The sequence below is a fragment of the Colossoma macropomum genome, unplaced genomic scaffold, assembly GCF_904425465.1.
Source record: "Colossoma macropomum unplaced genomic scaffold, Colossoma_macropomum, whole genome shotgun sequence".
NCBI lineage: Eukaryota > Metazoa > Chordata > Actinopteri > Characiformes > Serrasalmidae > Colossoma > Colossoma macropomum.
In genome coordinates this window covers 33113200-33140692 of record NW_023494793.1, presented here as the reverse complement: position 1 = coordinate 33140692, position 27493 = coordinate 33113200, and the positions used below count along the sequence as shown (strand labels likewise).

At 39.6% G+C, this 27493-nt stretch overlaps 1 protein-coding gene across 1 annotated transcript; it reads right to left on the bottom strand.

Annotated features, from left to right (window-relative positions):
- Window positions 1-359: 359 nt before the first annotated feature.
- Window positions 360-26322, bottom strand: efhd2 (EF-hand domain family, member D2). The gene is made up of 4 exons (XM_036579261.1): window positions 25770-26322; window positions 5869-6016; window positions 5480-5614; window positions 360-4658 (listed from the first exon to the last, which is right to left on the bottom strand). The coding sequence occupies exons 1-4, from the start codon at window positions 26051-26053 to the stop codon at window positions 4527-4529; spliced, it is 699 nt and encodes a 232-aa protein (XP_036435154.1). The 5' UTR covers window positions 26054-26322; the 3' UTR covers window positions 360-4526.
- Between the last annotated feature and the right edge of the window lie 1171 nt (window positions 26323-27493).

Below are 27493 nucleotides of genomic sequence, written 5' to 3'. Positions count from 1 at the left end.
TCTCTCTCACATCAGTCGTAAGTTGTGTTTAATGGTTGGTGTGATTCCCAACTAATCTCTGGATGGGAAATGTACACAATAATAACAAACCATTGCTTTCCCCTTTAAACAATATGAAAGAAAAAAAAAGTTTATTTTGATTTATGGCTTCTGACACTAGTTGTCTCAGATTGTGCTGACTATATTTGTTTTTAGCACGTCTGTCAGGTCCACCTGCCAAAATCCAAACTTTCTCTGTAGGAAGGCTATTTTCCTCAACACCAGATTGTGTTGTAAGCGTATTCTTATAGGGCATTCAAAACCCCAAATGTAATTTCTGCTACTCTTCTCAAATGACTGTGAAACACACACCTGAGAAGTTTAATGTTAAATGTTTTTATTGCCATAAGAATTATACAAAAAATAACTACATATTTAGCCACTTAATAATCATAAGCCTACACAAGGATAAAACCAACACCACCGACAGACAATGACGAGAAGATACGGCTAAAGATGGCACAAGGCCACTGAAACCCTTTTATTCGAAGGATTTGAAAAATGTGAGGATTGCATGCGTGGGAAACATGAAATATAAAACATTTAATCACTGTGATTTTTCATTTTGTTTGCCAGGTTCTCTGTTACCTTACAGTTCTGGACTCATCCATCTCTGTCAATTGCATAATGTTGCACCATTACATTGCACAAAGCATCAATTTTAAGTTTTTGCATTTTTAGAATTTACTAAGAGCTCAAGATCATTATCATTTGAGGGCATCCATATAAGCTTTGTAGCACTAACAGAGTCCACAGGTTCCCTAAACAGTGCACTGTGACCACAGTCAGTCCATGTTAACCTGCTTCAAGAGCCACATGCAGAACAATAATATGAACTGACTGGTGGTTCCAAAGGACAGAACTAAAATGAACTGATATGAAGTGTAACCGTGGTTCACAATCCCAGTGCTGGGAGCCACATGCAATGCACTTTTTTGTGTTCTTCCTGCTCTTAAATACATGACTTAAGATCATAAATGACTAAATGAGGTTTTATGGAAAAGGAACTGAACTTTGCTAAAGCATTTGGCACAGTGTTGTAAAACAACCATGAAAAGACAACAAAATCAGAACCACATCTAGCAATAATACAGAATTTAGGCTCCCTGCACAGAAGATGGAGTTGGAAAACTGGTGTAATTAGAAAGCATTGGTCCTCTATCCACCAATCACTGATTTTCTGGTAAGTGCCTTTGAAATGATAACACATAAATAAATGAGGGATTCTAATGTAGAAACCTAAAGCAGTTGTATTTCGATGGGACCTTTTGCAGATGAACACAACTTGGGACAATCATGGTGGAATCCAGCATAACCACTGAAACAGGGTTTTCTATTATCCTAGAAACACCATATCACGGAACATCTCGTGAAATCTGCTCTAGATTCTCCAGTTGGATTGAATTGTATTATGTGTGGCTCACATTATTTTTCACCGGCCTCAATGTCATTTGTATCCCTCATTTACTCAAGTGTTTCCATTATTTTGGCAACTGCCACTGTATGCACTCCAACATTCATCTCTCAATATCCACTGCACATTTAATCTGGTTACAGTGAAAGGAAAAACATAAGGAAATGGACAAAGTGAAATATCAGGACTGTGAAACAGATTCATGCATATTGTTTGCATTTTCACAAGACAATAAGACAAGTTGCCAGTGAATATATTGTACTAGACATTTTATGAATACAACACGATGCATAGCAACAGTCCACAACATTGTTTCCAACATTAAAAAAAACAAACAAAGAAAACACTAATATTTATCACAGAATACAACTCTGAATGTGAGGAACAGTTGACATCCACAGCCATTGTCCTACAGGGAAACAAATTTGTGGACGACGCCCGTTTCAAGAAAATAAGCTTGTTTTCACAAGACTCCTCACTATACAAAACTAAAAGCATCTTAGGTTTATTTCATGAAAAAATATTCTATTCTTTATACATTTCGTAGTTACCTGTGCTGTTGTGTGCTGCCAGTTTCTTTCTTTTTGACTAACTACTGAAATTCAATTCGAATATTAAAAACACTAATTCGAAAGCTCAAATTAATTTGTGAGCAGTTCCCTGTTTTACCATATTAAACTAAACTTTATTATTTGGATTACAATTTCATACAAACTAACTCAAGTTTGAAGTTGCACTGCATGCATATTCTGTCTCTGCTCGTTAAAAAAGCAAGACATTTCTTTCTGCTGTTCTGTGTAAGGCAACTAAAAATAAAACATTTATCTTCACCTTGCCACAGTATTACCGTGTGCGAATAATAGTCTAAAGGGCTTTGCTGAGAGGTGAGCAGACTGATATTTTCATGCCAGCACCTGATTTAATTTAGCCACAACACATTACAAGAAGCACCAAGAACATTTCCACTGGCAGCTGACACTAAAGAGCTCATGCAGTTGAACTGAGGAGATGGATTTTAGAGCCCAAAATCATGCCCATCTCTCTTAAATCCCTCCCTCCAAATCAGCATCTCACAGTTATTGGTTAGAGACACAAACACACACACACAAACATACAAATGGGGAAGCACTTAGCATAGATGGCCAGCAGCATAGTAGCATAGTCTTCCAGACGTATGGCCTGAGTACGCTTTCCCAGTAGAACAGCTAGATTGGAACATGGATGAAAATCAAGTGCCTGATGTTATTAGCAAAGAAAAGTGCATTGGTTTATTTGCCAACATGGAAAATATGTAGGAAAACATTTTGGTCTCTGCAAATCACAAAAGGACTGGGTGCTGAAACAATTGCACAGCGATAAAAAATGAACGCAATTAGGTCTGTCACAATTATTACATAATTTGAGCTGATTGCAATTACTTAAGTTTAAAGCTGTAAGTCTGAGCCTATTTCCCACAGTTCTTAGCTTTCAAAATTCTATGTTTACGACAAAAACAGAATATGAATTGGGTGCGCTTTCATCAGTTGGGTTGAGGCAAATGCATGTACACTACAGAAAGCAGAAAACACATTTATCAAGACATGGCATGTCTTAAACAACAACAATCTTCCGACTGGTGCTTCAATACCGTGTGAAGGCAGAGCTAAGTAATGTTAGTTTATTCGTCTCTGTCATCAGCTGGTAGCTACTAAGTAACAGCTAAGAAGCAAGATGGCAAATCAGCAGGGATGCACCAATATAGGAATTTTAGGCTGATACCAATACCCAATATCTTCCATGTACATACTTGTTAATGCAGATACATAAATATTTATAAAATGTAGAACCTGGGGCTACTTCTATCTGAAATAGCACTTCAGAGAAATATAACATTTATTTTTAATGGGCTATAAATGCAGTAAAATTAATAAAATGCAGATCTTTTAGTGCTGTGACCCAGTGTTGGCTAAACATTCTGTTCTTCCAGAGTATAAGACACAAGTGAAATTAAAATATTGGTCAAACCTAAACATTTGTCCGATGCCGATATTTCCTTTCAAAGCAAATATCTGCTGATACAGACACGATTTCGACATCATTTTGCACCCCTACTAACCAGCCTACTGGCTGCTTTAGGCTTGTACTAGTAGTTGAAGACAAAAGACGAATAAAAGACGAATAAACTGTTCATTGTAATTATTTCTATGGCAATTACTCATCAGCTAAAATTTCATGATTGTGACAGGCCGTATCAATAACTGACAATACTATGATTGTTTTCTTTCTGCATGTGTGCAAGCAAAAGACAGACAGGGGCAGGGAGCAACACTACCTGACATTAGAGATCCATTCAAAAGGGGAAGATTGTCAAGACATCACAGTGACCATGCAAAAACAAAAACACCCACCACAACCAGCACCGTCACACATGCACTCACTCATAGCTCCTCCAAACCACAGTGTAAAAGTAACACCCTCTCATACAAGGTTTGAGCATGTACTAATGTTTGCTGTCTCAAAGGCTTTGCTGTGCTAAGGTAGGTAGCAAGGATACCATGGAACTTTGATGCAAACAAGGTATACCATTGGATGCAGCACACAATAGGAATACAATGGACTGGATGCAGCGATATCATTCAACAATTTGCATTTCAAAAACTGTTAAAAATTTAAAACAAGTTCAAACTTCCTTTAAAATGTATATACCCTGGTGCACTTTAACAACATTAAGAACAGGACCCAAGTGAGGTGAAAAAGCTTTCTCACACATGCAGATGCGTGTGCTAAAATATAAGAAAAGAGTACAAATGAGCCGAGTGACACATCCAGTCCAATGTAGGCAGATAAGTGCTTCAGAGGGCTGCAAGTTCAACATCCATAAGAGAAGAGCATCTGTAAGGACTCAAGTTACTATACGCTACTTACAGTCATTAACTATGCTCTGACCCCTCTCTCAGGAAGTGAACAGACACCTCTAAAAGCCTTGCATAGTATCTCTGCTAAGGGCGCTCTGATAAACGAAACACAGTCAGGCAGACAGACAGTAAGGGTGAGGAGGGGGATGGTTTAGGCTGGGCTCTTCTAGCGAAGGCGGTCATTTGAAGGCTGACTGCAGCTCTTTGAATGCCGCTTGTCTCTGTTTCTTCTGCTCTGCTTGCCGTTTCTTCTCCTCCTGCTCGTTACGGATCTCCGCTTCAAAACGGTTCGATTCATTAATGGCGTGGACCTGGCAGGAGGAAATGATATCAGAAATAAGCTCATATCATACTAAATTTGCATGGATATATTGATGTGATGCTACTTAAAGGGAAGTTTTTTTTTAAAATATCTGCATAAGATTTAAAGCAAGTCAGTCAGATTAGTTTGATGTGAAATACTCTGTTCTAGAGAAACTTACCAAATCAGAATTGTTCACAGCAGTGATAGGAACCAGACATTAAATACATTAAATACCTCTAAAAGCTCCCTCACCGGACGTTATTGCATGAGATGGTTGTGTATAGGCATGATAATTTTATGTATATAGCACCTTTCATACACTGCCATCATTCAAAGTGCTTTACAAACTATAAAATACAAAGTCATTTAAAAAGTAAAGGAGAACAGAGAGTAAGGTGTTGGTCTTGAAACAGGCCACATACTTCTTTTTGTTTCAGTATCCGTGTATATACTGCCTGATGCCTGAAACTTTGTTTTATGACAGTTTTGACAAACATTTGATGGTAATTGAGGTACATGCAGTGTTGTAAGGCATGCTGTAAAGTAAATTCATCATTATCTAACACCATTATTTATTACCATTATCTATATTACATATAAAATCTCAGAAGACACATGTAAGTTCACAACTCGTTTGGATAGTAAATAAATTGGCTACATCGTGACCCTCAGTAAGTTCCTCTAAAACATACCATATCAAACCACTCTGAATGACGCAACCTACTGCTAATAATACAAGTACACTGTTTAAACGAAAACAGAAAGAAACAAGTGACTTGTTTCAAGAACAAAAATATCTAAATAAAAGAATGTGAAACAGTGCCTTACTTTGGCTTCAAAAAAGGTCTTTGCTCCTTTCACTCCCTCAGTGGACACGTCGATTTCAGAGAGACGTGCCAAGACATGCAGCCCACTGTCCTCGGCCAGCTCCCCTGCTGCCGCCTTCCTGAAGATCAAGAGGAACTGCAGAAAGGGAGGAAGAGGATATTCTCTTTAATGATTATATATTTAATATGTAATTCTGCACAGCAGAATTAACTGCTGTGAAATAGTCATAACTGTAGTTAGGTATATAATAATAAATTAATCCACATTATTTATAACTATTGTAGATGTTAACTACTAACTTTCAATGATATGACTGACCAAAACAGCAGTCGCAGTTTTACTCTAGTACAATGTGGGCTACCAAGCCTTTGGTTTTATGCCTGTCTTACCTCCCTGAAGCTGAGTTTGCCGTCCAAGTCCTCATCCACCTCTTTGATCATGTTCTTCAGGCCCAGGTGAGTCTGTGGAGCCCCCAGTTTCTCCATCATCAGCTTCAGCTCCATCAGGTCGATAAAGTTGTCCTTCTCTGAGTCATACCTGCACAGAGATAGAGAGCAACTTTAGTGTTCTGAATGAATTCAGGTCTGCAGAAACACATTTAGGTCTTGCTAGAGCATCAGCTTAAACTGAGAAAGGCAGGAGTGGAGAAATTCTAACGTAGATGATGGTACTTAAATATCAGTTGTGGCCTACAGGGGGCAGTAGAAACCTAATAATCCAATAAAGAAACATGCTGAAAAGACAGTGAAGACACAGATGTAGTCCTTCAGACATCCTCTCATCTTTAAGTGACATTGTCTGAAAGGCCTGACTAATCACACACTCCATCTAGTAATTGAATTAAAATGGATCTTCATGGCAATTACTTTTGAAGGGGATATTTTTATAAACTCACAGCACTGCCACTCTGCCAAGAGCATTTTGGCAGGAGAAAGGAAACAAACAAGCAAGCTTTTTCACAGCTGCAAAGGTGCAGCTACACTAGAAAATGCATAGCTGGCATCTGCAGTCCAGAAAAGAACATGTTCTTCTCCAGTCAGATCCACTTTATTATCCAGATTATTTTGCTTTCAGAACTTCATGGTGACTGGAATCATACAATGAGAGAGACGAATCCACACTAATCAATACCTCTTCAAACTGTCCGAAACCAATAAAGAACAGGGATGTCAGTATAATGGAATGTATACTGGCACCTGATATCCATCACTGTGCTATTAAAACTAAGCTGCAGAAACTAACTGAAAGAACGTGTGTGAGTACATGTGTTTGTGAAAGTGTATGAAGCAACAACAGGCTATTTTTAAAACTTCACCTCATGCATTTAGTCACTGTGCGTTTAGAGCGTGCATCAGGATGTGCTGAGGTGACAAGAGTAACAGTGGCACCATAAGCAAGACATTAAGTGTTACAGTTTGTGCAAACGCAGCATGCAATACCTGCTCCATTCAGTCTGTATGAACTGGAAAAGCCACAGAGTGCACACACTAGATTACTCCACACACTAAATCTTCATGCTCTAAACACACTTAATTTCACTCGCTGTCCATACCACATTTGCCTCTAATTCTTTTTATTTTTATGGGTTACAACCACTGGTGAAATTCAAACAATCAAACTCTAGACTAAATTATGGGGTAGTGGTGGAATACCAAACAAAGTAAGATCATTTCAAAAGCTTTGATTTGCTCCAGCCAGTTACGAATACAGTTAGAATACAGAAAGGTAGAAATCGAATGAGAAAGGGAGCAAAACAGAGTAGAGGAGGAAATGATAGAGTGAAAAAACAGAGCGGAGTCATGATTACACTCTAAGCCAAACACAGAGCAGCACAGAGAGGGCAGAGAGGACACAGGGACAAAGAGGGTGTTAAGAAGCGCTGCAAGTGCTCTCTGCAGACTGAGAGACCAGAGGTGTCGGAAGCCACAGGCCTATAGACTTGGTCAAGAAGCACAGTAGTTAGGCCATGTGTGTGCCACTGAGCAGCAATGAAATCAGGAAGCAAGTTAAGCAAGTCTCTTCCTCTCAGCTCTTAACCACTCTACATCAACACACATAAACCTGTGCAAATAAATTGCGTTGTCAAGGCAGTGAGTCCTATTACTAAAGCTACAGAGGCTGGAGTAAAACTCCCACAAAACCCTTTTGTCCCCTCCCCTTTTCCACCACTCTCTCCTAGCCACAAAAAGCACTATATTTAAGCAAGCTTAAATGTCTTCTGGCCTCGTGAACTTTCATTTCCAGGACTGTGTGAGTGTAGATCTAGATCTGGAATACTGAGCTGTTTCTGATTTACCAACGAGGAAGAACATGACTACATTGGGAGTGGGAGGTATAAAAGCTAATACGAGTATGATGTTTCATGAGTTAAATTCTATCATACCCTGAAAATGGTGACCAAAAGTAACAATCCATAAACAGTCCCACCCCAATACAAATGAGTTTATAATCAGCAGAGTCTTGCTCTAAATAAGCAATCTTTTATTTAGATTCTGGCAGATAGATATACATGAATATGAATTAGATAAGTAAAAACAGTCATATAATGACTTAAAAAAAGAAATCTACCATCCTACTGTCCACCACACTGTGAATAAAAGGCTTTTCTGAAGCTTTGTAGAAAACTAACAGTACAGACACACACGTGCACACGCACTATAGCCAGCTACCATTTCTAGCTTGTGAATTTTTCATAAAAGTCATTCCAAAATGCAAAGGTTGAATATGTCCAGGTTTATCTATTAACAGAGAGTTCAAGGTGAAGTAGGAAAATAATTCACTAATAAACAAATATAAAAAACGAGGCATAAAATGCATAAGAGAGCAGTAGAAAAATAGCATGCATTATCATTATTCAAATCACCAACTGACCACTGTCTATTCACAGAGAAGGTAATCTTGAATCAGTTAATTTTTAATCAGTTTTATCCTATTAATAGTGACTGGCCTAAAGAGTAATAAAACAAAAAAAATGTATCTGTGACAAAAAGAGCACAAAAGGTGGAGGAACAACTCTTTATACCCTCACATCACTTCTTAGAGCTACCACAGCTGTTAACAAAGAACTTTAGATTCTTTAGATTTTAAAAAATAAAAAATAAAACACCTCCAGCATATGTATTCTCAGAGGACTGTTCAGTGTGTGGTACACCAGCTCTCAGTAATGGGGATTTCCCTCCTGATAGCTCTGCACACCCTGTCCCAGTGCACTCTGTTCATGAATATGGAGGCTGTGTCCATATGCCCCAACAGCTGGCAGCGATATTACTGTCTACAGACACAGGGCCCCTGCTGTTGTCTCACACACACACCTTTATCTCTCCTTATTAACCATGTACTGTGCATCTGACAACCACTATTAATTATTCAGAAGCACACAAACGTGTGCACGAGTTCTGCTTCCAATTAACTATCAAATCCACAGGATCTGGCCAGTCACATCATCTCAACGACATCTCAAAGGTACTTTCATATTGACAATTGCTTCCACCAAACGAACCCTTTTGCATTACAGATAGAGTTTTAAACCTTGCAATATCAGGTTCAGCTCATCTCTTTCAGTACTTCTCAGATTATTATTTTGTTCCAGCCAGTCTGTAAAGCACTTCACATCTTGATTGAATTGTATTCTGTTCATTTCTGGCTAATTTCAGTTTGTTTAGTTGTTCTGCCTTCACAGCTGCCAGCTGAAAAGCTAGCCTAGGGACAAAGGCAGGTTCAGAAATGTATGCAGGCCTGCTATCAAGTGCGTCTTGAAAACCTGACCAAATGGGTTGCAGGTAAAATATTATTTTGTAGAAGTTATCTTAAATATCCATTTTCTGAAATGTGCTAAAGTAAAATTATAGTTAAAGGTTAGCTGCAGAGTAAAGAAAGTCATCACTAAGCAACCAGCCAACCAACCATTGCCCACACTTAGGAGAGAATAACAAACAGAACAAACACTTCCTATGTGTTAGGTTAGTTCTTTTATGCTCAACTTCCTTAGTCTTATGCCTCTGGCAACGAACGCATTGCACTTTTCACATACAGAAGACCCCAAAGACTCCTGATAATCCTCTCAAGGTGAGAATCTCTCTCACTCTCCCTCTCTAACCTTGCTCCACAGACTTTATTGGCTTTGAAGGAGATTAATGCCCAGCCTTGTTTTTCACTGAGGTTTAATGAAAGGTGTCAGTGAAGGCTGGTTGCTGACCCACTCTCACTGCAAGGCAAGCCTACTAAGGGTGCAAAAATGTTCTTCAATGCCAGACCTGAAGAGCTACACAAACCTGCACGGTTTAGTGTTAACGCTACCATGACTCACTCAACAGCTGAATTAAAAGCGTTAAATACAGTGTTAACACCCAACAAGACTAGCTTTATACAAGACTGCAAAAGATAATACTACAGAGTTGGACCTGTATTCATAAAGTACCTATAGTCTTCATACTGCTGTTTCTGTCCACAAAACAGTTTTCAGACCTTCTCCCCTGCATATGTGGGCGCAAACAGGCATTTCAAAGGCCTCACATCTGTTTCTAAGTTCTCTAAGGTTCTTGGCTACTTGAAATGTTTCTGTGCTAGTGCACAAGCGTGTGAAAGGATAGATAATAGGAACTTCAGAAGATGAACAGTGCTGTTTCGACAACCTGGGCACTGCCCATGAATCAAACTCCCAGGAAAAAAAAAAATCACTTGGTACAGTTTTAAGAAACATGACTGTAGAGCTCCATTTTGACCAAATAAGTCTAACTTCAAGCCAGAAGCCAAAACAGAATCATGATTGAGGAAGCTGGGGCAATCAGCACTTCCTCATGCAGAGTGCTGAAGTAAAGGCAACAGAGAGCCACAAACTTTCCAGTCGATTAAAACACAGAGTTGATTCAGAGAGGACTTCCTGTTATAGACTTGAGTCATCTGACCAAGCTGCTGATTTAAGGTTCATGTTAGCCCTTAGCACAGAATACATTCTTTTGCTGTAGTGGAAAATAATTGGTATTTGAATAATAAATCTGCAGCAAGCTCTGAAAATGTAAAGCAGTTCTTGCCCGCAATTGTTCAAGGTCCTACACAATAGTTCGTTGACCTTTTGTTTTTTTAAACACATTGATGCAAAAATGACTTTGTGCTGAACCGCCTCAGAGCCAAAAATAAAGCTTTTGTATACTTCCCAATATTTCCCTATGAAAATACCAAGGCTATTGAGGACTGAGGTAGTCCATTATTCCATCCATTCGCCCATCTACACAATTAGAAATGTTTATTTTCAGACACAGTATTTAAATGAGTGATGTCACCCCAGGAGGAGGCTGAGGACCTAAAAATATCCGACACTTAACTCGAAACTTAGATTGAAAGAGAAATGTCTTTAATGTGGTAAAGTCAAGAGGTGACAAACAATAAGTAATGAAATGACAGTTAGTAGTTTTGCATATGGTGAGTTATGTACAGTACGTTTCCTTCGCAATTTTTTTTTTTTGGTTATGGGCTTTATAAGAGGATGTGCAAGAAACCAACCAAAAACTTATGCAAGACAACTCGGAGCTTGCAAAAACCTGAGCCACACTGTATTACATAGGACAGAACTTGAACGAAAGCTGAAGAAACATTTCATTTTTTTCCCCCTTCAGGAAAAAGTCTGAGCATGTACTCCGTCTTTCTCCATACCATAGTGCGAGAAACAAGCAGCAGAGTCTATGAAGAACATTACAAATGAGTGTCCCTCACCACTCCTGAGGGGAGTAACAGAATGTGCGGAATGCTTCCTGCCAGGGAGATGGGGCAGATTGCTGAGAGGAAAGGACAGGGCAAGAAAGAAATGAGAAAAACTTTCTTTAAGTAGGGGAATCGGAGGACAAACAAAGAAATGGGACACTCAGGGAAAAAGAGAAAATGAGAAAATTACTGCAGTAACAGCCCCCCATGATGCTAAAAACTAATTTACCGCTGGTTTAAATAACCATCAAACCAGTGGTATGGTGGGTAGTTCTGGGACATCCTCGGACAAAACAGCATCAGATCTTGGGAAAAACGAAGTTAAATCAGGTCTCAGCTCTCACACATCAGGTAAAATAGGCTGTTCAAAATTGACTCAAGTGAAATGGCTTCAGAGAAGAAGGAATCATTGGAAGAAAAAGTGGTGCTGCTATTGTTATTTATTTATTTATTTTTTTAAATAGACATCAAACTCCCACCCCCAACACAGTTTAACTAGTAGCGGCAGATATACCGGTTCATACGGTATACCAGTCGAAATTCTTCTTAAGATATTAGTATTGTTCACCATTATACTGCTATGGCACAAATAAACACAGATAACGCATTTTACATTAAGTGCAAATCACGCTACCTCTCATGTAGTGACTTGCAGTATGAGGTACTGATGAGTCATGATTTACACAGCACCGAAATATACTCAAGTACTAAAAGAAATGTTACAATAAATACAAACAGTTTCTCTGTTAAAAATGGTTTCTCTCACCTAATAAGAGTAATGTAGTAGATTCAATCTACCGTTTACTCCTATACTCACGAGAGCAAAAGTGGGGCTGCAGATCCTAAACAGAGGTGCAGAGAGCTGAAAGTGCGGGTCTGAAAGTGTAGAGGCTAAAGTTGCTGTACTGTGGCTCTGCAGATGGATAGTACTGGATGTCTTGGTTTTGGGCGTCAAACAAATGGCCTCCTCAGCTTCATGGCTAATAGAATTAACGAATGTACTATTTACCTCCAGCAGCATCTGATGGACGTAGATGAAAGCTTGAGTGTAAGAGATGCACATATAAGACAAATAACCTTCAGACATAACACAACATTCAGCATCATTTTTTTTTGGCTCAGCTCAGGGATGCCACTGCTTACTTTACATGCATTCTCCTTTATCTTGTCAGGTTAGAAAGCAATATTGACATCTATCTATACATTGTTCATTTCTGTTTATACTATTTCGCACACTAGGAATATTTTAGCATTACTTTAGATGTTAGATATGGTTCTTATTGAAAGTGAAGGGACATTCCAGGATCTACAAAATAAATTCACCTAAGCATTCAAACGGTTTTATTTTCCCCACACGTTACTGTCACAGACTTACAGTTGCCCTATTCTAATGGACCACAAAAAACTTTGCAAGTTCTGTTGTGTAAACTGACCTCAAAACGTGAAGGCAGCAATGCTGTGTTCATACTTTGTCATCTGTGTAGGGACTCTGAGTTTATGCTGTGCAGCTAAGGAATACATGAAGTTTGCAATGTGAATAATTAATAAAAGAGCGCAGTGTCTTACAGTGAGAGACGAACGTTGCGCATAGTCAGTGTGAAAATAGGCACTGTGTATACGTCAACTGACTGACACCAACACACATTCCTGTGGCCTCCTTGTGCCTGGAGAATGTCAACATCAATGTCTGAGCCACATATAGTCTGGATGTAAGTAGTTACTTGTTCAGACACATTTAACCTAAAATAACACCCTTTTTAGTTTCACTGGTATTTGGCTTTTTGGGGGTATCACTGGCGCATGGAGCACTTGAAATACAGGTTCTGAGGTTTAGATACATATTTTAGTAGCACATAACCCGAGATATGGTTTAATGACAATGTGAATTTGTCAATATTACATTCAAAAATGGAGCTTAAAGCGAGTGTGAAAGCAGACTCTAGTAAGCCATCAGTGCATTTTTTATTTCACAAATGTTGATATACTGAATGACTAAGACTGAACAGATAAGGCTGAAAAGTATTTTTGCATCTTAAGCTCAAGTTGAACTGACTACAATCAGGTCCGTTCATGACTCTGGAAAAAGACATTGAAAGCAGACGCCAGGGTTGAATGAGCAGGAACAAGCCACAAGAGTTCAAGTTAAATCAGCCTGAACCAGCTGTTTATTTAGGGTCATGAACTCGGACAAAACAATTTCCACTGTTTATCATTGCGCCCTTATATACAGACATTGAAAAAAAATTTGGAAAGTATACCATTAGAGCACGTCTGGTTTTGCACTCTCTGTCGTACTTTGCCATACAAGAATTATGAAAAATATGAAGACTGTGTGGAAGATGCATTAAATTACCTGCATAGAAGATCTGGTCATTTCATGTGATGTAAAGAAGCGTAGGTAATTTTTAAGCATTTTTTATACATTTCCAACAATAATGTTTTATGTTTAAGCTGTCATGCAGATTCCTCTTTGCTGCTACTGATCTGTCTTTTGCACCATTATAAACAATAATACGGCAGCGTAATGGACTGTATGGTTTACTCGTAGAGGAAAGCAGCCAAGCAGACAACCAGGCATCGCTCCAGCCTTTGCTCCTCTGCTCACTCCCTCTCTTTCTGTCTCTCTCGCTTTTTCTCTCTGCCAATCTCCTTCAGATTTAATCCTTGGTTGCCGAGCAACAGCTAACCAGAGCAGGCATGGGAAAGCCCTCTCTCTCTGACGTGCACACACACAGAAAGCTCGAGGACCAGTTCTTATGACAGCGCATGTACGTAACAGATGCGTTCAATCAGAAGCACACGTGTGTAAAATGGGGGGGAAGTGAGCTTGCGCATAGTAACGGATCTCTGTGCGCTGCAGGCTGTGTGCATTTGCTCTCTCTGGCCTCTGTCTCAGAGAATGCCACACTGAGAAATATATGGCAGCACAACTGCAGCACACAGGCCTCTGGCCACCATGAGCTCCATTATGGTTGAATATAAGCACAGAACCTGGCTGAATTCTGGATTCATTTAGTCTACAAACACTGTGGTGAATTACGCTGTACATTACTTCACTGTAACTAGATGAGTAGTTATTGCTTACATTAATAAAAAAAACAACTGTCAATTAATCAAGCATCCAAGCATTTACAAAGGTATAAAATGAAGTTCACTGAACATTAACAAACCAAGCCTTCAACTATTTCAAAATACTTTAAAGGAGAAAGAATAAACTAGGAAAACTTAAAGGGCCCACATCATAGGCAATCCTCACTTTTTTTGAAGTAAAACCACTTGATGTGGTATGTAAACATCAGTAAACATACAGTCTAAACATACAGTTCACTCTCAGGCCAAACTGTCAAAGGAAACTAAGCTCTAAAAACTAACACATTTAACTTCCACCTATTCAACCTAAAGCTGTCAAGCGCTGCCTGTTTACACTCAAATTCTAAGTAGTGTAAATGTCATGAATGTCATGAACATGACAGTTTGTTTTACATACACCTGCACAAATATCATAAGAAGACCTCAGGGGAATAAATATAGGATATGGACCCTTTAGTATAATATAAAAACATAAAAACAGTGTCACAAAAAACACAATTTTTTATCACTAACAGTTTCTCGATGACACTAACTCCAATAAAAAATCCTCTGGAAAAGGGTAAACTTGTTCCACATACACAATGTTTTTGCTACATAAGCCACTTGGGAAGCAGACTTGAATAATTCAACAGAAAGCTTGTACTAACAGTATGTAAATAGCGTTACACGATCTTCTTCTTATGGTTGCAGTTCCTTGGAACTGAGAGCCATTATGCCTTCAGCAATGTATGACACTGTGTGCCTGCAATGCCCATGAAGGACAGACTAGAGCTTTTGCTCTATGGCATTTTTCTTTCTTAATGTCAAACATTACTCTGATCCACTGGCTGTTGTTTTATAAAAGGGCAAACCTTCATACACATTCTTATTATATCACTTGTGTATAGCCATGCACGTTCCTATGAAAAGCTATAGCACCATTCTTTGGGCTCAGCAGAATGCTGTTGAGGGAGAATATTAAATTAAATTCAGGAGAAGGAGACTCGGTATCCCCTAACTGTATCTGAGGAAAAAATTCACTAAGACCACCTGGCTTATGTCAAACAGGATCATGAGAGACATGCCAGACCTACACTCAATTCATAAACTCACACAGCCACTTAAAAGTTGCTTTTGAGACGGCGCTATGTGATATCCCGGCTTCTGGCCAGCTGTGAGGTCCCAAAGCTCTGGCCCGTTCCGCAAAGGGTCATGGGAATCTTGGGAGATCACTTGCTCCTCCACTGTTTTCGGAGTTACAAAAAGAGAACTTGCCTCTGGGCCCATCAGAAATTTACTACTAACTGCCACAGAAATAATGGTAATAAACAAGCAACTATGGCTTGGCTCTAAGCAGCCAAATTAACTGATTAGCCATCTTGTTTCACAGTTGTCGATTCTTATGCTGTGTTCGATTTGGCTGCAAAGTGGGGAAGTTGGAGCTTGGAATTATATCATTTTCAGGCTCTGCATGTTGGTTGAAGCTACAAAGTGGGAAAAATGTGAATGCCTCTATGAAAGCGACTATTGTTAGCAATGACCTAGCCTGCTAACATTAGTGACACGAGTGATAACTTTATCATTCATGATGTATTTACCTTCTCAAAACAGTGAACTTTATGGTCAACGTTATAGTTCAACCAACTACTGTGTCGGTATGTTGACTGATCTAAAGCAAATACTATTGTATTCTAATTTAAAAGTAGAGAAATGGGTCTTTATTACTACCGACTGTGTGAGCAGCCATGTTGACCTGACATCATACACAGAGTTCAGTGTTGAGAACACCATCCAGACAGTTGAGTGGCTCTTTTGATTTTTTCATTTTTCTGAGTCAGAAGTGGAAAATTCCAAAATTACATGCTTCAAACGAACGCCACATTAGCTCCCAAATGACGACAAACAGCTGGAGCTCAAAAAACATACATTACTCACCTCGGTCCTCTACAGCACCAAGTCAGACATTACTTTTGCTGTTTTTGAAATACCCATCACATGCTTTTTTATTTATGTGATTTACTTCAACCCATACACATCATATTCTGTTTCTTGAAACATTAGCATACGATTGTGAAACCCAACAACTGTAGAAAATAATTGTGGTCAGCTTAAATAATCGCCAACAGGCGATTAAATAATAATTACAGCAGGCCTACTTGCCCTGGAGCTAAACCAAAGCACATGGGACTGTCCGGCTTACACATCAAGTTGGCAGTTTATTAGTTTTCTACCTCCCCTCATTACACATTTAGGTGTAAACCCATCTGCTGCTGTACAACTCATAAGTCCCCTCTATTCTGTCCATCGGTGGAAAGGGACCACCATAGACCCCCGTTGACCAGATATTATCTGGGGGATGGGTCATTCTCAATAGTGGCACTAATGGTAGTGCCATATTAGTGTTGCCGGAGTTTGTAAATAGTGCACAGCAACAGATGGTCTACAGTCAGTAATTGCATATCTACACCACAGGTTCCCGACCCTTGCCCTGCCCTGCTACCAAAACACCCACTTCAAGTCATAAAGTGCTTGTAACGAGAAGGGTAAACACTAAAATGTACAGGGCAAGGCTTCAGGACCAGAGCTGGGAATCCACTGATCTACATCTATATGGTAGGCATAACTGATAACAAGGCCAAGCGAATGTAGAATGAATGCAGGTACAACGCTGGCTTATATATATATTAAACCGGCAACTTGGTAAAAATAACATTACACACTTCTAAGACTTTAAATGAGTTTCTTCTTAGAAGCCTCTGAAAATGATATTCCCACCACTCAATGCTTCACTTACCATCTCTTTTGCAACCTGACCATAATCAATATAAAATGTGCAAGACTCAACAGTAACAGTGATACATTAACACTAATAGCTCGATTCAGCTCTCGGAATTTCTCATGCTGGAAGAAGGCAGAGTAATTTCATCTTATTTAAAGCCACTGACAGAGCCAAGAGCCTATTAATTACATTAACCTATGGCACAGTTACTGCTGAGACGATTCCAAATTTTGGAATGAGATGGTTTCACACAGAACTGTCAAGCAAAAACAGATAACCAAAGCCAAAAGAAACCAAACCTAGTGAATGAGGAACCACTGTAGCTTGACAATGTTGTGCTATGAACCAGTATCAAATTTCGAGAAGAATACATTCCAGTTCTTGTCTAAACTAGTCATAGATTACTCAGACACAGATGCTTTCCTACACTCTCTCGTGCTCTTCCACATGGTTCCTCAGATATAGATAAAGTAAAATGGAAACCACCCTTCCTTTCCTCATAAATAACTGAGTAAAAATAACATCTAAAAATACAACAGAAGTTTTACTATTACTAAGTAAATATTAGCAGGTGCTGCCAACTCCTGGTGATGGTTGGTAAGAATCAACATCATATTGCTTATTAATGCTCATAAAAATCACACTTCTACAGAGTAAACTGAGACACCAGAAGGTCAGGCCTGTGCAGTAAGTGTTTAGTAGAGCAAATGGACTCGAAGCAGTCCCACAGCGCACAGCAGTGGAGAAGGAACTGCAACTGTGCAGCTGAGATTATAGACCAGGTGACTAATCACTGGTGCTTAAGCAGAATCCCACCTGGAATGGCCAATTGCTACTGATAGCTAGAATCCCAAGGGTTGGACAGTAGGGCAGCAAGAAAAACTAAAGCCAGAAACACATCCTGGACAGACTGGGGAGGTTGTCACAAGCACTACACTGACTGCACTGTGTATTAAGAGAGTGCATATGGCCACTCTAAAGTAAGTGGCCAAGTTTTTATGCTTCCTACTGCTTTCATGAGTCATCGTCAGCGTCTGTGATGGGTAGATTGTGAGTCATGTGTAGGTGTGAGTAGGTGTAAGCTCTGTGTGTCTGAAGCAGAGAACAAACAAGGAACTACTGCTAAACACAATTAGTGGGCAGAGCCTATCAAAGCAGCCAAAGCAAATAGGCTGTTCCCACTGGCCCTCAGAGACTAGGGTCCTTCTTTTTTTGACTATGCCAGGTGAGTGTGAAAGGGTGTGGGCCAGGGATGGCTGGTATAAATGGGCTAATGGGCCTAGGCCCACCCTGTCTTTCAAAGAAAAAAGGCATCAAAGTAAGGTTTCATTTTTGGCATCCGCCTTGTTTTTCTTGCTGTTAATAATTGACATCTGTGGACCCAAGAACAACAGCACAACCAAAAATATGAACAGGCTAAAGACATGGCTGATTTACATCTGACCCAAGCTGTAGATTCACACAGCCAATCTGTGATTGTGTCATTTGCACTGTGATGTTTTACACAGAGTGAAACGCCCCATAGAGCCGTTATATTGGGCTAATTTTCTAAGCCTGCAATGCCTAGTTTCACCTTTTCCACCATTATTTTCTGTGGGGTGGGAAAGTCACTTCTAAAATGCGCTGAAACACTCGAGGTAAAATTATTTTGCTTACACTAAGAGTTGGATACAGTGAAATAGTTAAATAATATCAAATAATTTGTAGGGATGCATCCATACCATTTTTTCCTGACCGAGTACAAGTGCGAGCACATATTTTTTAGAACTCTCTAATACCAAGTCTGATACCATAACAAATTAGTTACTTAGAATTAAGTAGTTGTTAGTGTAAATGAGTGCAATGTACTTACTTACCAACAGTAAAAAAAAACACTAAATACTGATTAAAAGCTCTTTTAAAAGAAGTGCATTAGCTAGCTATGTACTATACATTAGTTGCCTTGGATAAAGCAGCATTGCAGTGGAGAAGAGTGACAGAAAAGCACTTCTGTACAGCTATAAATAAAGTATGTTTCATAGTTTCGATCCTCCTCATCTGTCACTTTCAACATTTTCTGCAGCACAGTGACAGCAGGAATCACATCTAGGCTGATGCAACAGAGGTTAATCCGAAGAGTTCAATTGTGAAGTTTTACAACTGTGTTGAAGTTTTTTGTTTGGCTGATTGAGCTGTGGTTGAACGTTCTCTAAAGCCAGGCATACACTGTGCGATTTTAGAATTTTTTTTTTTTTATTTTATTTTATCTTGTTCTTTGCTGAGTCTAACTAAGTATTAATAGTCCATCACACAATATTGAGCAAACACACTGGGAAACTGAGCTACAACAGCTTAGCTATCCACATTGTGCACTAAACGTACATGAAAGGACACTACAATCTCTCTACAGCCCACTTTACAAAGACAGTTTTACCAAAAAAAAAATAAAATAAAATAAAATATTATATATATATATATATATATTCTACTCAGTCAAACAGAGTAAAGTAGATGTATACGGTGTCATCTGTTTTGCTAGCCTATGTTTCTCCACCAGTACTAGCGAAGTAGTTGTGAATGTGTTTAACATGGGCTAAAATCGCAGTGCATCCCTGGCAGGACAGAATATTTAAAGTGACTGTCGGCTTTGTGTCCGCCTGCCACGATGTCAGTAACGCTTCTTTGTGTGAGCAGACCCTTGTTCACTGCCAGCTTGAGTCGTTTTTATTACTACAGCAGTGTATACAGGCTTACGTCACACAGTCTCAGCAGGTGTCTGACATTGGTATGAATTTTTATGAGTACGAGTATAAGTAAATGAGCATGATATTGGCCCAATACACAATACCAGTATCGGTATCAATAATTTGTATATTGTTGTTTTACAGAGTAATTCAGTAATGAATTTTAACTTGAATCTAATTATGTTCTGCTTATGTTGTAGTTCATTGAAAATGTAATGGTGAAGTTCAACATTTAAACATTGAAGCTTGACAGCTTATTTTATTGATTTCATGTTGTAGATGGGAAGGGTCTTGTTAGTTTTTTCCATCCAATATCATAACCAGCCGTCACTAGCTATGATGGCTCAGACTCTCCTTAAAAGGAAAGGGTACCATTACATTCCTAGAAATTTTAGGATACAGGACAGGATGTTACTATTCATAGAGGCTTCTTTACCATGGGGGGTATGGAGGGACAAGGAAATGGACGATTAGGAATCATCCGTTTAAGAATGAATTAAAAACAACCTGGAGGACATGGATACACTAATCACAACATGATTTTCTCTCTGCTTTACATCATTTTGAGAACACACCCTTACCTGTTGGATGTTAAAGAAATACTATAATTTTCACTGTCAAACCAATTATTTACAAGAGCAACTTTGTAGAACCAAAGTCAGCATGGTCACTGTATCACTGACAAGCTCCTTCTAAGCCACAGCATTCCTAGCTCTTTCCTCTTAAAGAGGAAATATAGCATGGGAGAAACCTCAAGATGGGCAGCTAAAGGAAGAGCATGAAGCTTATCTCTCGCTTCCCTCATTACCAGCGGCAATTCAGCAGGAACGCTACTTAGAAGGCCTAAAGCCCCCTTCTCTCATATGTGCACACAGCATGGGGGCTACAAGTATAAGCACAGAGTCAATTAAGCAGATTGCCTTCCCCATTAACCCAGTAGTGTTCCTGAGGTTTACAAAAGAAAAGGGACCAGCAGTGCTGTTGTAAGTTTGGCCCAATGCCTCCTGAAGGTGCCTTAAATTACCTGGCTAAACCAGTTCAACAAAAATGGGACATCAATACTGTGGGGCAATAACACATCATGAGTCATCAGACAAGATCCTTATAGAGTATCCTATGCTACACCAGTATGCAATAGTCGTCAGATACTTGTTTTTTTCCACAATTCTTACAACAAACACAGACTAAATAAATATGTCTAGAAGTAAACAGCTTACACAGATCTATGAGAATTACACAGAAGGAAGGTGTGCCTCAAATGAGCAAAGACATGCTCTTACCATCAATCTGTCTATGCAACAGGTTCCTGCAGACCAATTTCGTGAGAACTCAACGGCTCATCACGCATGCATGTGCACATTTAATACAGATATGTAAAGCATCTAGGTCCACTTTCTATTCACTCAGCAAACAAAAAATGGACACAAAGAGACGACCATGACACCACCATATCAACATATGGTCCCACAACCAGTTCTGCAGTAAGTTGTGGTATCTGAGCCCAAACAAAGCAACCCTGCTTAGACACCCTATCTATTACAGCTTTGCGTGTTACGCCTGTATTTGCATCAGCGGATCCTGAAATGGGAGTTAGTTGAGGTGAACCTGTCCTGAATGGCTCGAGGCCAAGCAGAACCTGCATTCTTCCTCCGCCCTGGACTGAGGCCAGCCTACACTTACTGCCTGCTTTTGCTCACCAGCTACTCAAAGTGCAGAAACTGAGGTCAAATTGACTTTCCTGTAGCAGTGTGCATGCGATTGTTTTGCGTAGCTAAGCAGGCTGACCTATCGAGATTGACATTTATTAGGGATGAATCCAAATTCTTAAATATTTAGACAAATGATGAAAGCTTTAAAAACTCTAGAATGAATTGGGGTTCCTGATATGCAAATTTGCTTCTCAAAAGCTATACATTCTTATATTTAGAAACCATGACATGTCTGAACTCTATCTGATCGCAGTGAAGAGCCTGTGCCTTAAGTTTTGATCAGTTTCTTGTCTGCTTAATCAAAAGAAGGAAACATAAAAAGACTACTGCATCCAGTTAAAGGCATAATGGCATAAAAAGCGTCAATAAACAACAAGCTCAAGTTCATTTCACCCTCTATTGGTATATCTTTAATGGAAATGTCATGTTTGGTATCAGCTAAAGGCCTCTACCCACCAAACGTGATTTGCATGATTTATTTAAACAACAAGTAATTAAAGCACATGAATAAATGATTATATCTTGCGCATCAAACAGTTTTTTTAACAGTCCATTCATCCTCTTTAATTTTTGCAAACTTTTGACCAACAATTTGTTTTTTTCAAAATTGGAAAGTATCCCAATGACAAAATTTGCCCTCTTTGTGATAAGTAAACAATATCTCTGTCATCTGAAGACATTCTACCCAGCACAAATAACATTCCAAACAAATCACTTCACATCCGGTGTGCACTGTCCTTAACTCTTCAAAACTTGTATTTTTCCAGCTAAAAAGGTACAAGATAAAATACAGTGTGACTAGGCTAGCCGAAATAAAAACAGAATTTGTCTTTTTACTTTAAACACTTTAGATTGACATCTTTGTTTAAATTTCAAGCAACGTCATTTACTATGCAATATGCCATGTTTCCCCTATAATTTTTTTAACGTGTTGGACTGTACATACTACTGTTTCCAGCATTAATTATTTCAGTGAATTAATTATTAAATAATAATAATTAACATTATTATTACCTTGTTTTTAAGCACCTTATTTGATCTCATTTTAATACTAGCTGTTGTCTCTTACGGTTCTCCCTCATTGTCTTCTTTTAGTTTAAACAAAGGTCTGAATCATGTCTAACATAATTTCTGGCCATTACTGTTAGTTTGGGGAGTTCAACTACCAAAAGGTACTTCAAGATCTTTTTTCCCTAGGCAGGGCTCTTGTATTTGTATGGCTTCACGCTGCCTTATACAGTGCCCCCTCCCCACCACTACCTTGGTTTCTTTATTCATAACCTCAGGCATTTGAACAAAACAGCCTTCACAAAGCACACACAGTATCTTTATTGCATGCACAATTGCAATAAATCAATCTAAGCATGGTATCATTACCATAAACCTGTAAGGGGTAAGCTACACTACAATGAGTACAAAAAAAGATGGACTTTCAGTGCCTTGCACCTACACAAGCACAAGCTTATCAGAAAAAACAACCCATGTAAAAGGTTCGGTTGGGAAAAAAACCCTTTTTGGTTAATGTTTAACTTGACAGCAATCGGCCACAGCCCTCTGGCCAGCCAGTTTATAGCCACACCAATGCAGCTGCCAGATTAGTCAATTGCTAGCAAGTCTCGGTATTGTCCAGCCTTGTGTCTGACAAGAAATGTAAGCAAAACAATCTGAGATCATGCAGGCCTGGCATGTTTTCTGTAAGAAAAGGAACCGCCATGACAGAACATGTCCAGGACAAAACCCCATCTTACCTCTGAGGTCTCCACCTGATTTTACATACCTCTCTCTTTTATGAATTGTACTGCATATGAGTCTTGCATAATATCCCAGCTTGGTACAGATAAGGCTGATTGTGAAATTCAGCAGCAGTAAGGCATGTTGAGTCATGAGAGCTCATTTTCATCCTGCACATTACCACAACATAGGCATTCCCCCTAGGGAGCCATTATTAGAGAGGCTGTCATTTCTACAGCTGAGGCAGCAATGAAGGTAGCTTTATCACAGGACTTCACGAAGAAATGCAAAAACTCTCTTGCTCTTCTCAAGCATCTGTTGTTTGCCATGAAAACTGGCAGAGAGTGGGCTTTTCCTAACAAGCTAGCAGCCTAACTTGCAGCTGTTAATGATTTCAGAATCAGTTTCCTGTTATAACATAGGTGGAAACTGGGACAGTGGAGATTAACTTTGACTCTCATGAAAGAAGTCCTACATGTGATCTCAAATAGAAGTGCGTGTTAATTGAGAATGCTCCAAGTTACAACTTCCTGTTCCTAAAATCCTAATACCCTCCCCTCCCCAAACAAAAAGTCCTCACAAGCACATCCTCCACAGAAAACAGCTATTTTCACAGTCTGGGTGAATTCTAGTGGCCGATTGTTTGTGGCAGTACAAAGATGGCTCTGTCTGGAACTACAACTTTGTGTGTGAGAGACAATTTGATAAGTATTAAGAAGCAGAAGTGTGGAGAGGAAGCCTTCTCATTCTCTGTGTAACACTTCCCTCAGTGCTCAGCTCTTTATATAAAAGAAAGCCTGTCTATTCTGTTACGGGCTGCTCCAACATGTTCACCAGTCTCCATGAGAATGAGGGGTCAATCCCAGGACAGCTCTGAAAGACCACCACCTCTCTGAAACATCTCTGCCTTTTGCTCTCAGAGCTTAGTTGGAGCTCTACAATTCAAAGAAGATATTGGAATTAGACATAGCTGAGCCCTGCCCAATGAAACAGACCCTGAGAATGCAAGGAAGGGGGGCGTTTACACATAGAGGGGAACACTTCAGCTGCTCCACATTCAACAGTGTTTAATGAGTATGTGTACAAGAAGGTGTGACTAGAATTTCAACAGTTTTTGGCTGCACCTGCTCAGTGAACCAGTTGTTAAAGATGGCTTAAAGGATTGTGCAGTTTCTACGCACCACACTACACTACCCAAAATACTTCACAAAAGTATGAGAAGAACCATTCTCACCTTCTCACTATTGGTGTTAACTATTTGATTCGACTGCGTGTGTGCAGAAGGCAGTTTGGGTGGGGCTGTTTTATGTCCATATCTTGGTCTTATGGGACATTTGCGGCTGCTTGCCTGAAGTACACCATGTGCAGAGTAACACAATAGGACAAACAATAGGGCTGCTGCTCTGTGTATTATCACCACACAGATGACTGACTAGATGTATGCAATTGTACAGGCTTTAACTGTCAAAAACTAGAAAAATAAACTTATAATATGGACAAAATATCTTTGGGAGGGGTTGGAACCAGAGGGAAATAACTGACATCTGACAAATTTTACAGGATGGCTAAAACAAATTTCAGCTAGGCAGGGCAATGTAACAATATTTATCGTTACAGTGACAAATTATGTTACAATGTACTTTTCTGAGGAAACCAGTACTTGTAGCACACTGACCAACTGCATGTTTTTCACAAAGACAGCATGTTTAACTGGACTGAGTGCAGTTAAGTATGTGTTCTCATAATTCTTAATTTGACTGACTTTGATTTTTTAATGTGGCACCATTGATTCTTTTTTTTGTCTCTTCCAACTTATCAGGTGTCAGAAAAAAGCAAATACTGTGACATATGTACTGTGAAAAGCGTTGGGATGCTGCATTCTGCCATATTGCCCAGCCCTAATTTCAACCATACTTTGGCCTATCTGTGTTTATTAACATTCACCCTTGAGAGGTAGCATACTTATACATATCTTTAATTTGATACGTAGAACTTTTTTCTCCATAATGTCACATCTTTCCTTTTCCAAGCCTTCTGTATTTACATTGGACTTTTAATAGGTCTTGTATTGGCCTATATCAAAACCACAGAGATGAACCCTTACTGTGACAGGGATAAAGCCTGGCCTGCATTATTTTGATAAAACTTATTCATATGTTCTGGATCACATGAATGCATTAGCCTTAATAATGTGTAAAGTCTGAACTCTGGTCAGGATCTTCACATCAATGGCTATTAACAATAGCTAACTTCTCAGTGGGTTCATTTTATACCCTGAAGCACTAAAATAACAGTATCGTGAAAGAAAACATCACGATTTCGATTAACGATATATTCATACAGCGATATATTCATACAGCCTGCACCGTTACGCCGCAGTAAAGACGCTCACATGGCTCACATGGTCAGGATCTCGCAGCATCTACAGCTGTAGCCTGCTTTCTACTGGCACTTCAGCAGCCTAATCTGCACTTCGTCACATTACACGTTAATGGTGAGATTTGAAGGCGTGCCAGGTGTATCGAGGACAGGTCAGGTCAGAGATGACCTCTGACTCTCGCCTCGCTCACAAGAGTACTTACTGTTTGAACATTTTCTCCATGTCTTTGATCTGTTTTCTGGAGAACTCCTTGAACTCGGTGTAGGGGTTGAACACCTTCATGCTGGGCTGCTGGTGCTCTCCCACCCCTTCGTTCAGCTCGCCGCGACGCATCAGCTTCGCCTCCAGTTCCGAGTCGGCGCTCGCTGTGGACGGCTTGTCATGAGCCCCGTTTTCGTGAGTTTCGTCCACGGCTACAGGATCCTGAGCACCGTCTTCGATCTGCAGCCGGCGGTTCAGCTTCATTGACAGCTCGTCTGTTGCCATTTTGTGGGTCTGTTTATCTCAAAAACCACGCCGTCCACTTCTAGGCAAAGAGCACGAGTTAAAAACGCAGAAACCTGCAATACCCGCAGCCCGTGTGCAGTTAATTCGTTAGTAAGTAAAATCCAGGCTCATATAAGCAGATATTTTAGGTTAAAATGGGGAAATCCTCAGTTTAGTAACACGGTTCGTGTTTGAGTCCCTGAACGGTCCAAATAGTCAGCGCGCGGGTCTGCGGGGAGCTCGCGCGAAGAACAGCGATGAAATAACTACGCAGAGCTCTCTGATGCTAGGCCACGCCTCTTAAAGGGACAGGCACACGAAAACCTGAAAGATTTGATTCACCACAAAACTGCAGTTCTAGTCATGATGAGAATACAGAGATGCACATGTAGATTCATCACAAGACTAAAGGGACACATAAATATTCACTTAGTAAAGAGATGCGCATGTAGGTATTAATCAAAAGACTAAAGCGATGCACATAGTTAGATTTACACTAAAGCTAAATGATGTGCTTACTATGTTGTGCATTGTATTATTCCAACTAAAGGGTGGTCATTGTCATGACTTTGGGGAATATTTGCCATGGTAAATCAGTAAAGGTACTCTTACTGCTACAGTATATCACTCTAGTATTATCTTGCTCTACATCAGTGGAACCCAATCATGGTCCTGCAGAGCTCAGATCCAACACCCCTGCCACTGATGTTCAGATGGTGCTGAGGGCCTACGTTACCCACATCAGGTGTGCTAGCTAGGTGTACTGTAGGTATGCAAAAGTTATTCAAAGTTCTAAGTGCTCTGCGATTTGCACATGCAGATTAAAATACTACTAAGTGCAAATCACACACACAGTCACACCCCACAAACCATAACTGTATCACTGTGCACGTGAAGGCCTAAATCTTTATGTCCCCTTACTAGTAATTTTAAAAATAAACCTAATGCTAAGCTGACCTTGACCCAAAGCATGACCTTAAAGGTTAATTTATATGCCTCTTTGCAGATGCAGAAGCATTAATCACATTTTAAATGCACATGTTAGTCTTTCCCCAACTCCCAACACACCTGATGCAACTTAGAAGGTTCAATCAAGCTTCACTCTTGCTTGAAATCTGAAAAACCCACAAGTGTTTCTGTCCATCCTTCCAATGTGAGCAGAAAACTAAACACTATGGGTCTAAAAGGATGTGAAGCTGTCAAGAAGCTGTTATTGAGAAAAAGAAATAGACAAAAAAGAAGAACATTTGCAAATCAAATAAAGAAGCTGCTGTTGTTCATAGAACAATGGACTGACCACATCAACCAAGCTCAACATTATTGAATGTGTTTGGGATTGCGTGGATCATCAGAAGCAGAAAATGCAACCAACTTTTAAAACTGAACTTGTGTGGTGTGGAAAAATATCCTTGCAGATTTCTTTGAAGAACAGAAAGCAAG

Excerpts from the sequence above, each read along its gene's own strand:
- efhd2 (XM_036579261.1), bottom strand. The coding sequence starts at position 26,053 with ATGGCAACAGACGAGCTGTCAATGAAGCTGAACCGCCGGCTGCAGATC. Across the intron at positions 6,017-25,769 it reads ATGGAGAAAATGTTCAAACA|GTATGACTCAGAGAAGGACA; the intron begins GTAAGTACTCTT and ends ATCTCTGTGCAG. Across the intron at positions 5,615-5,868 it reads GCAAACTCAGCTTCAGGGAG|TTCCTCTTGATCTTCAGGAA; the intron begins GTAAGACAGGCA and ends CCCTTTCTGCAG.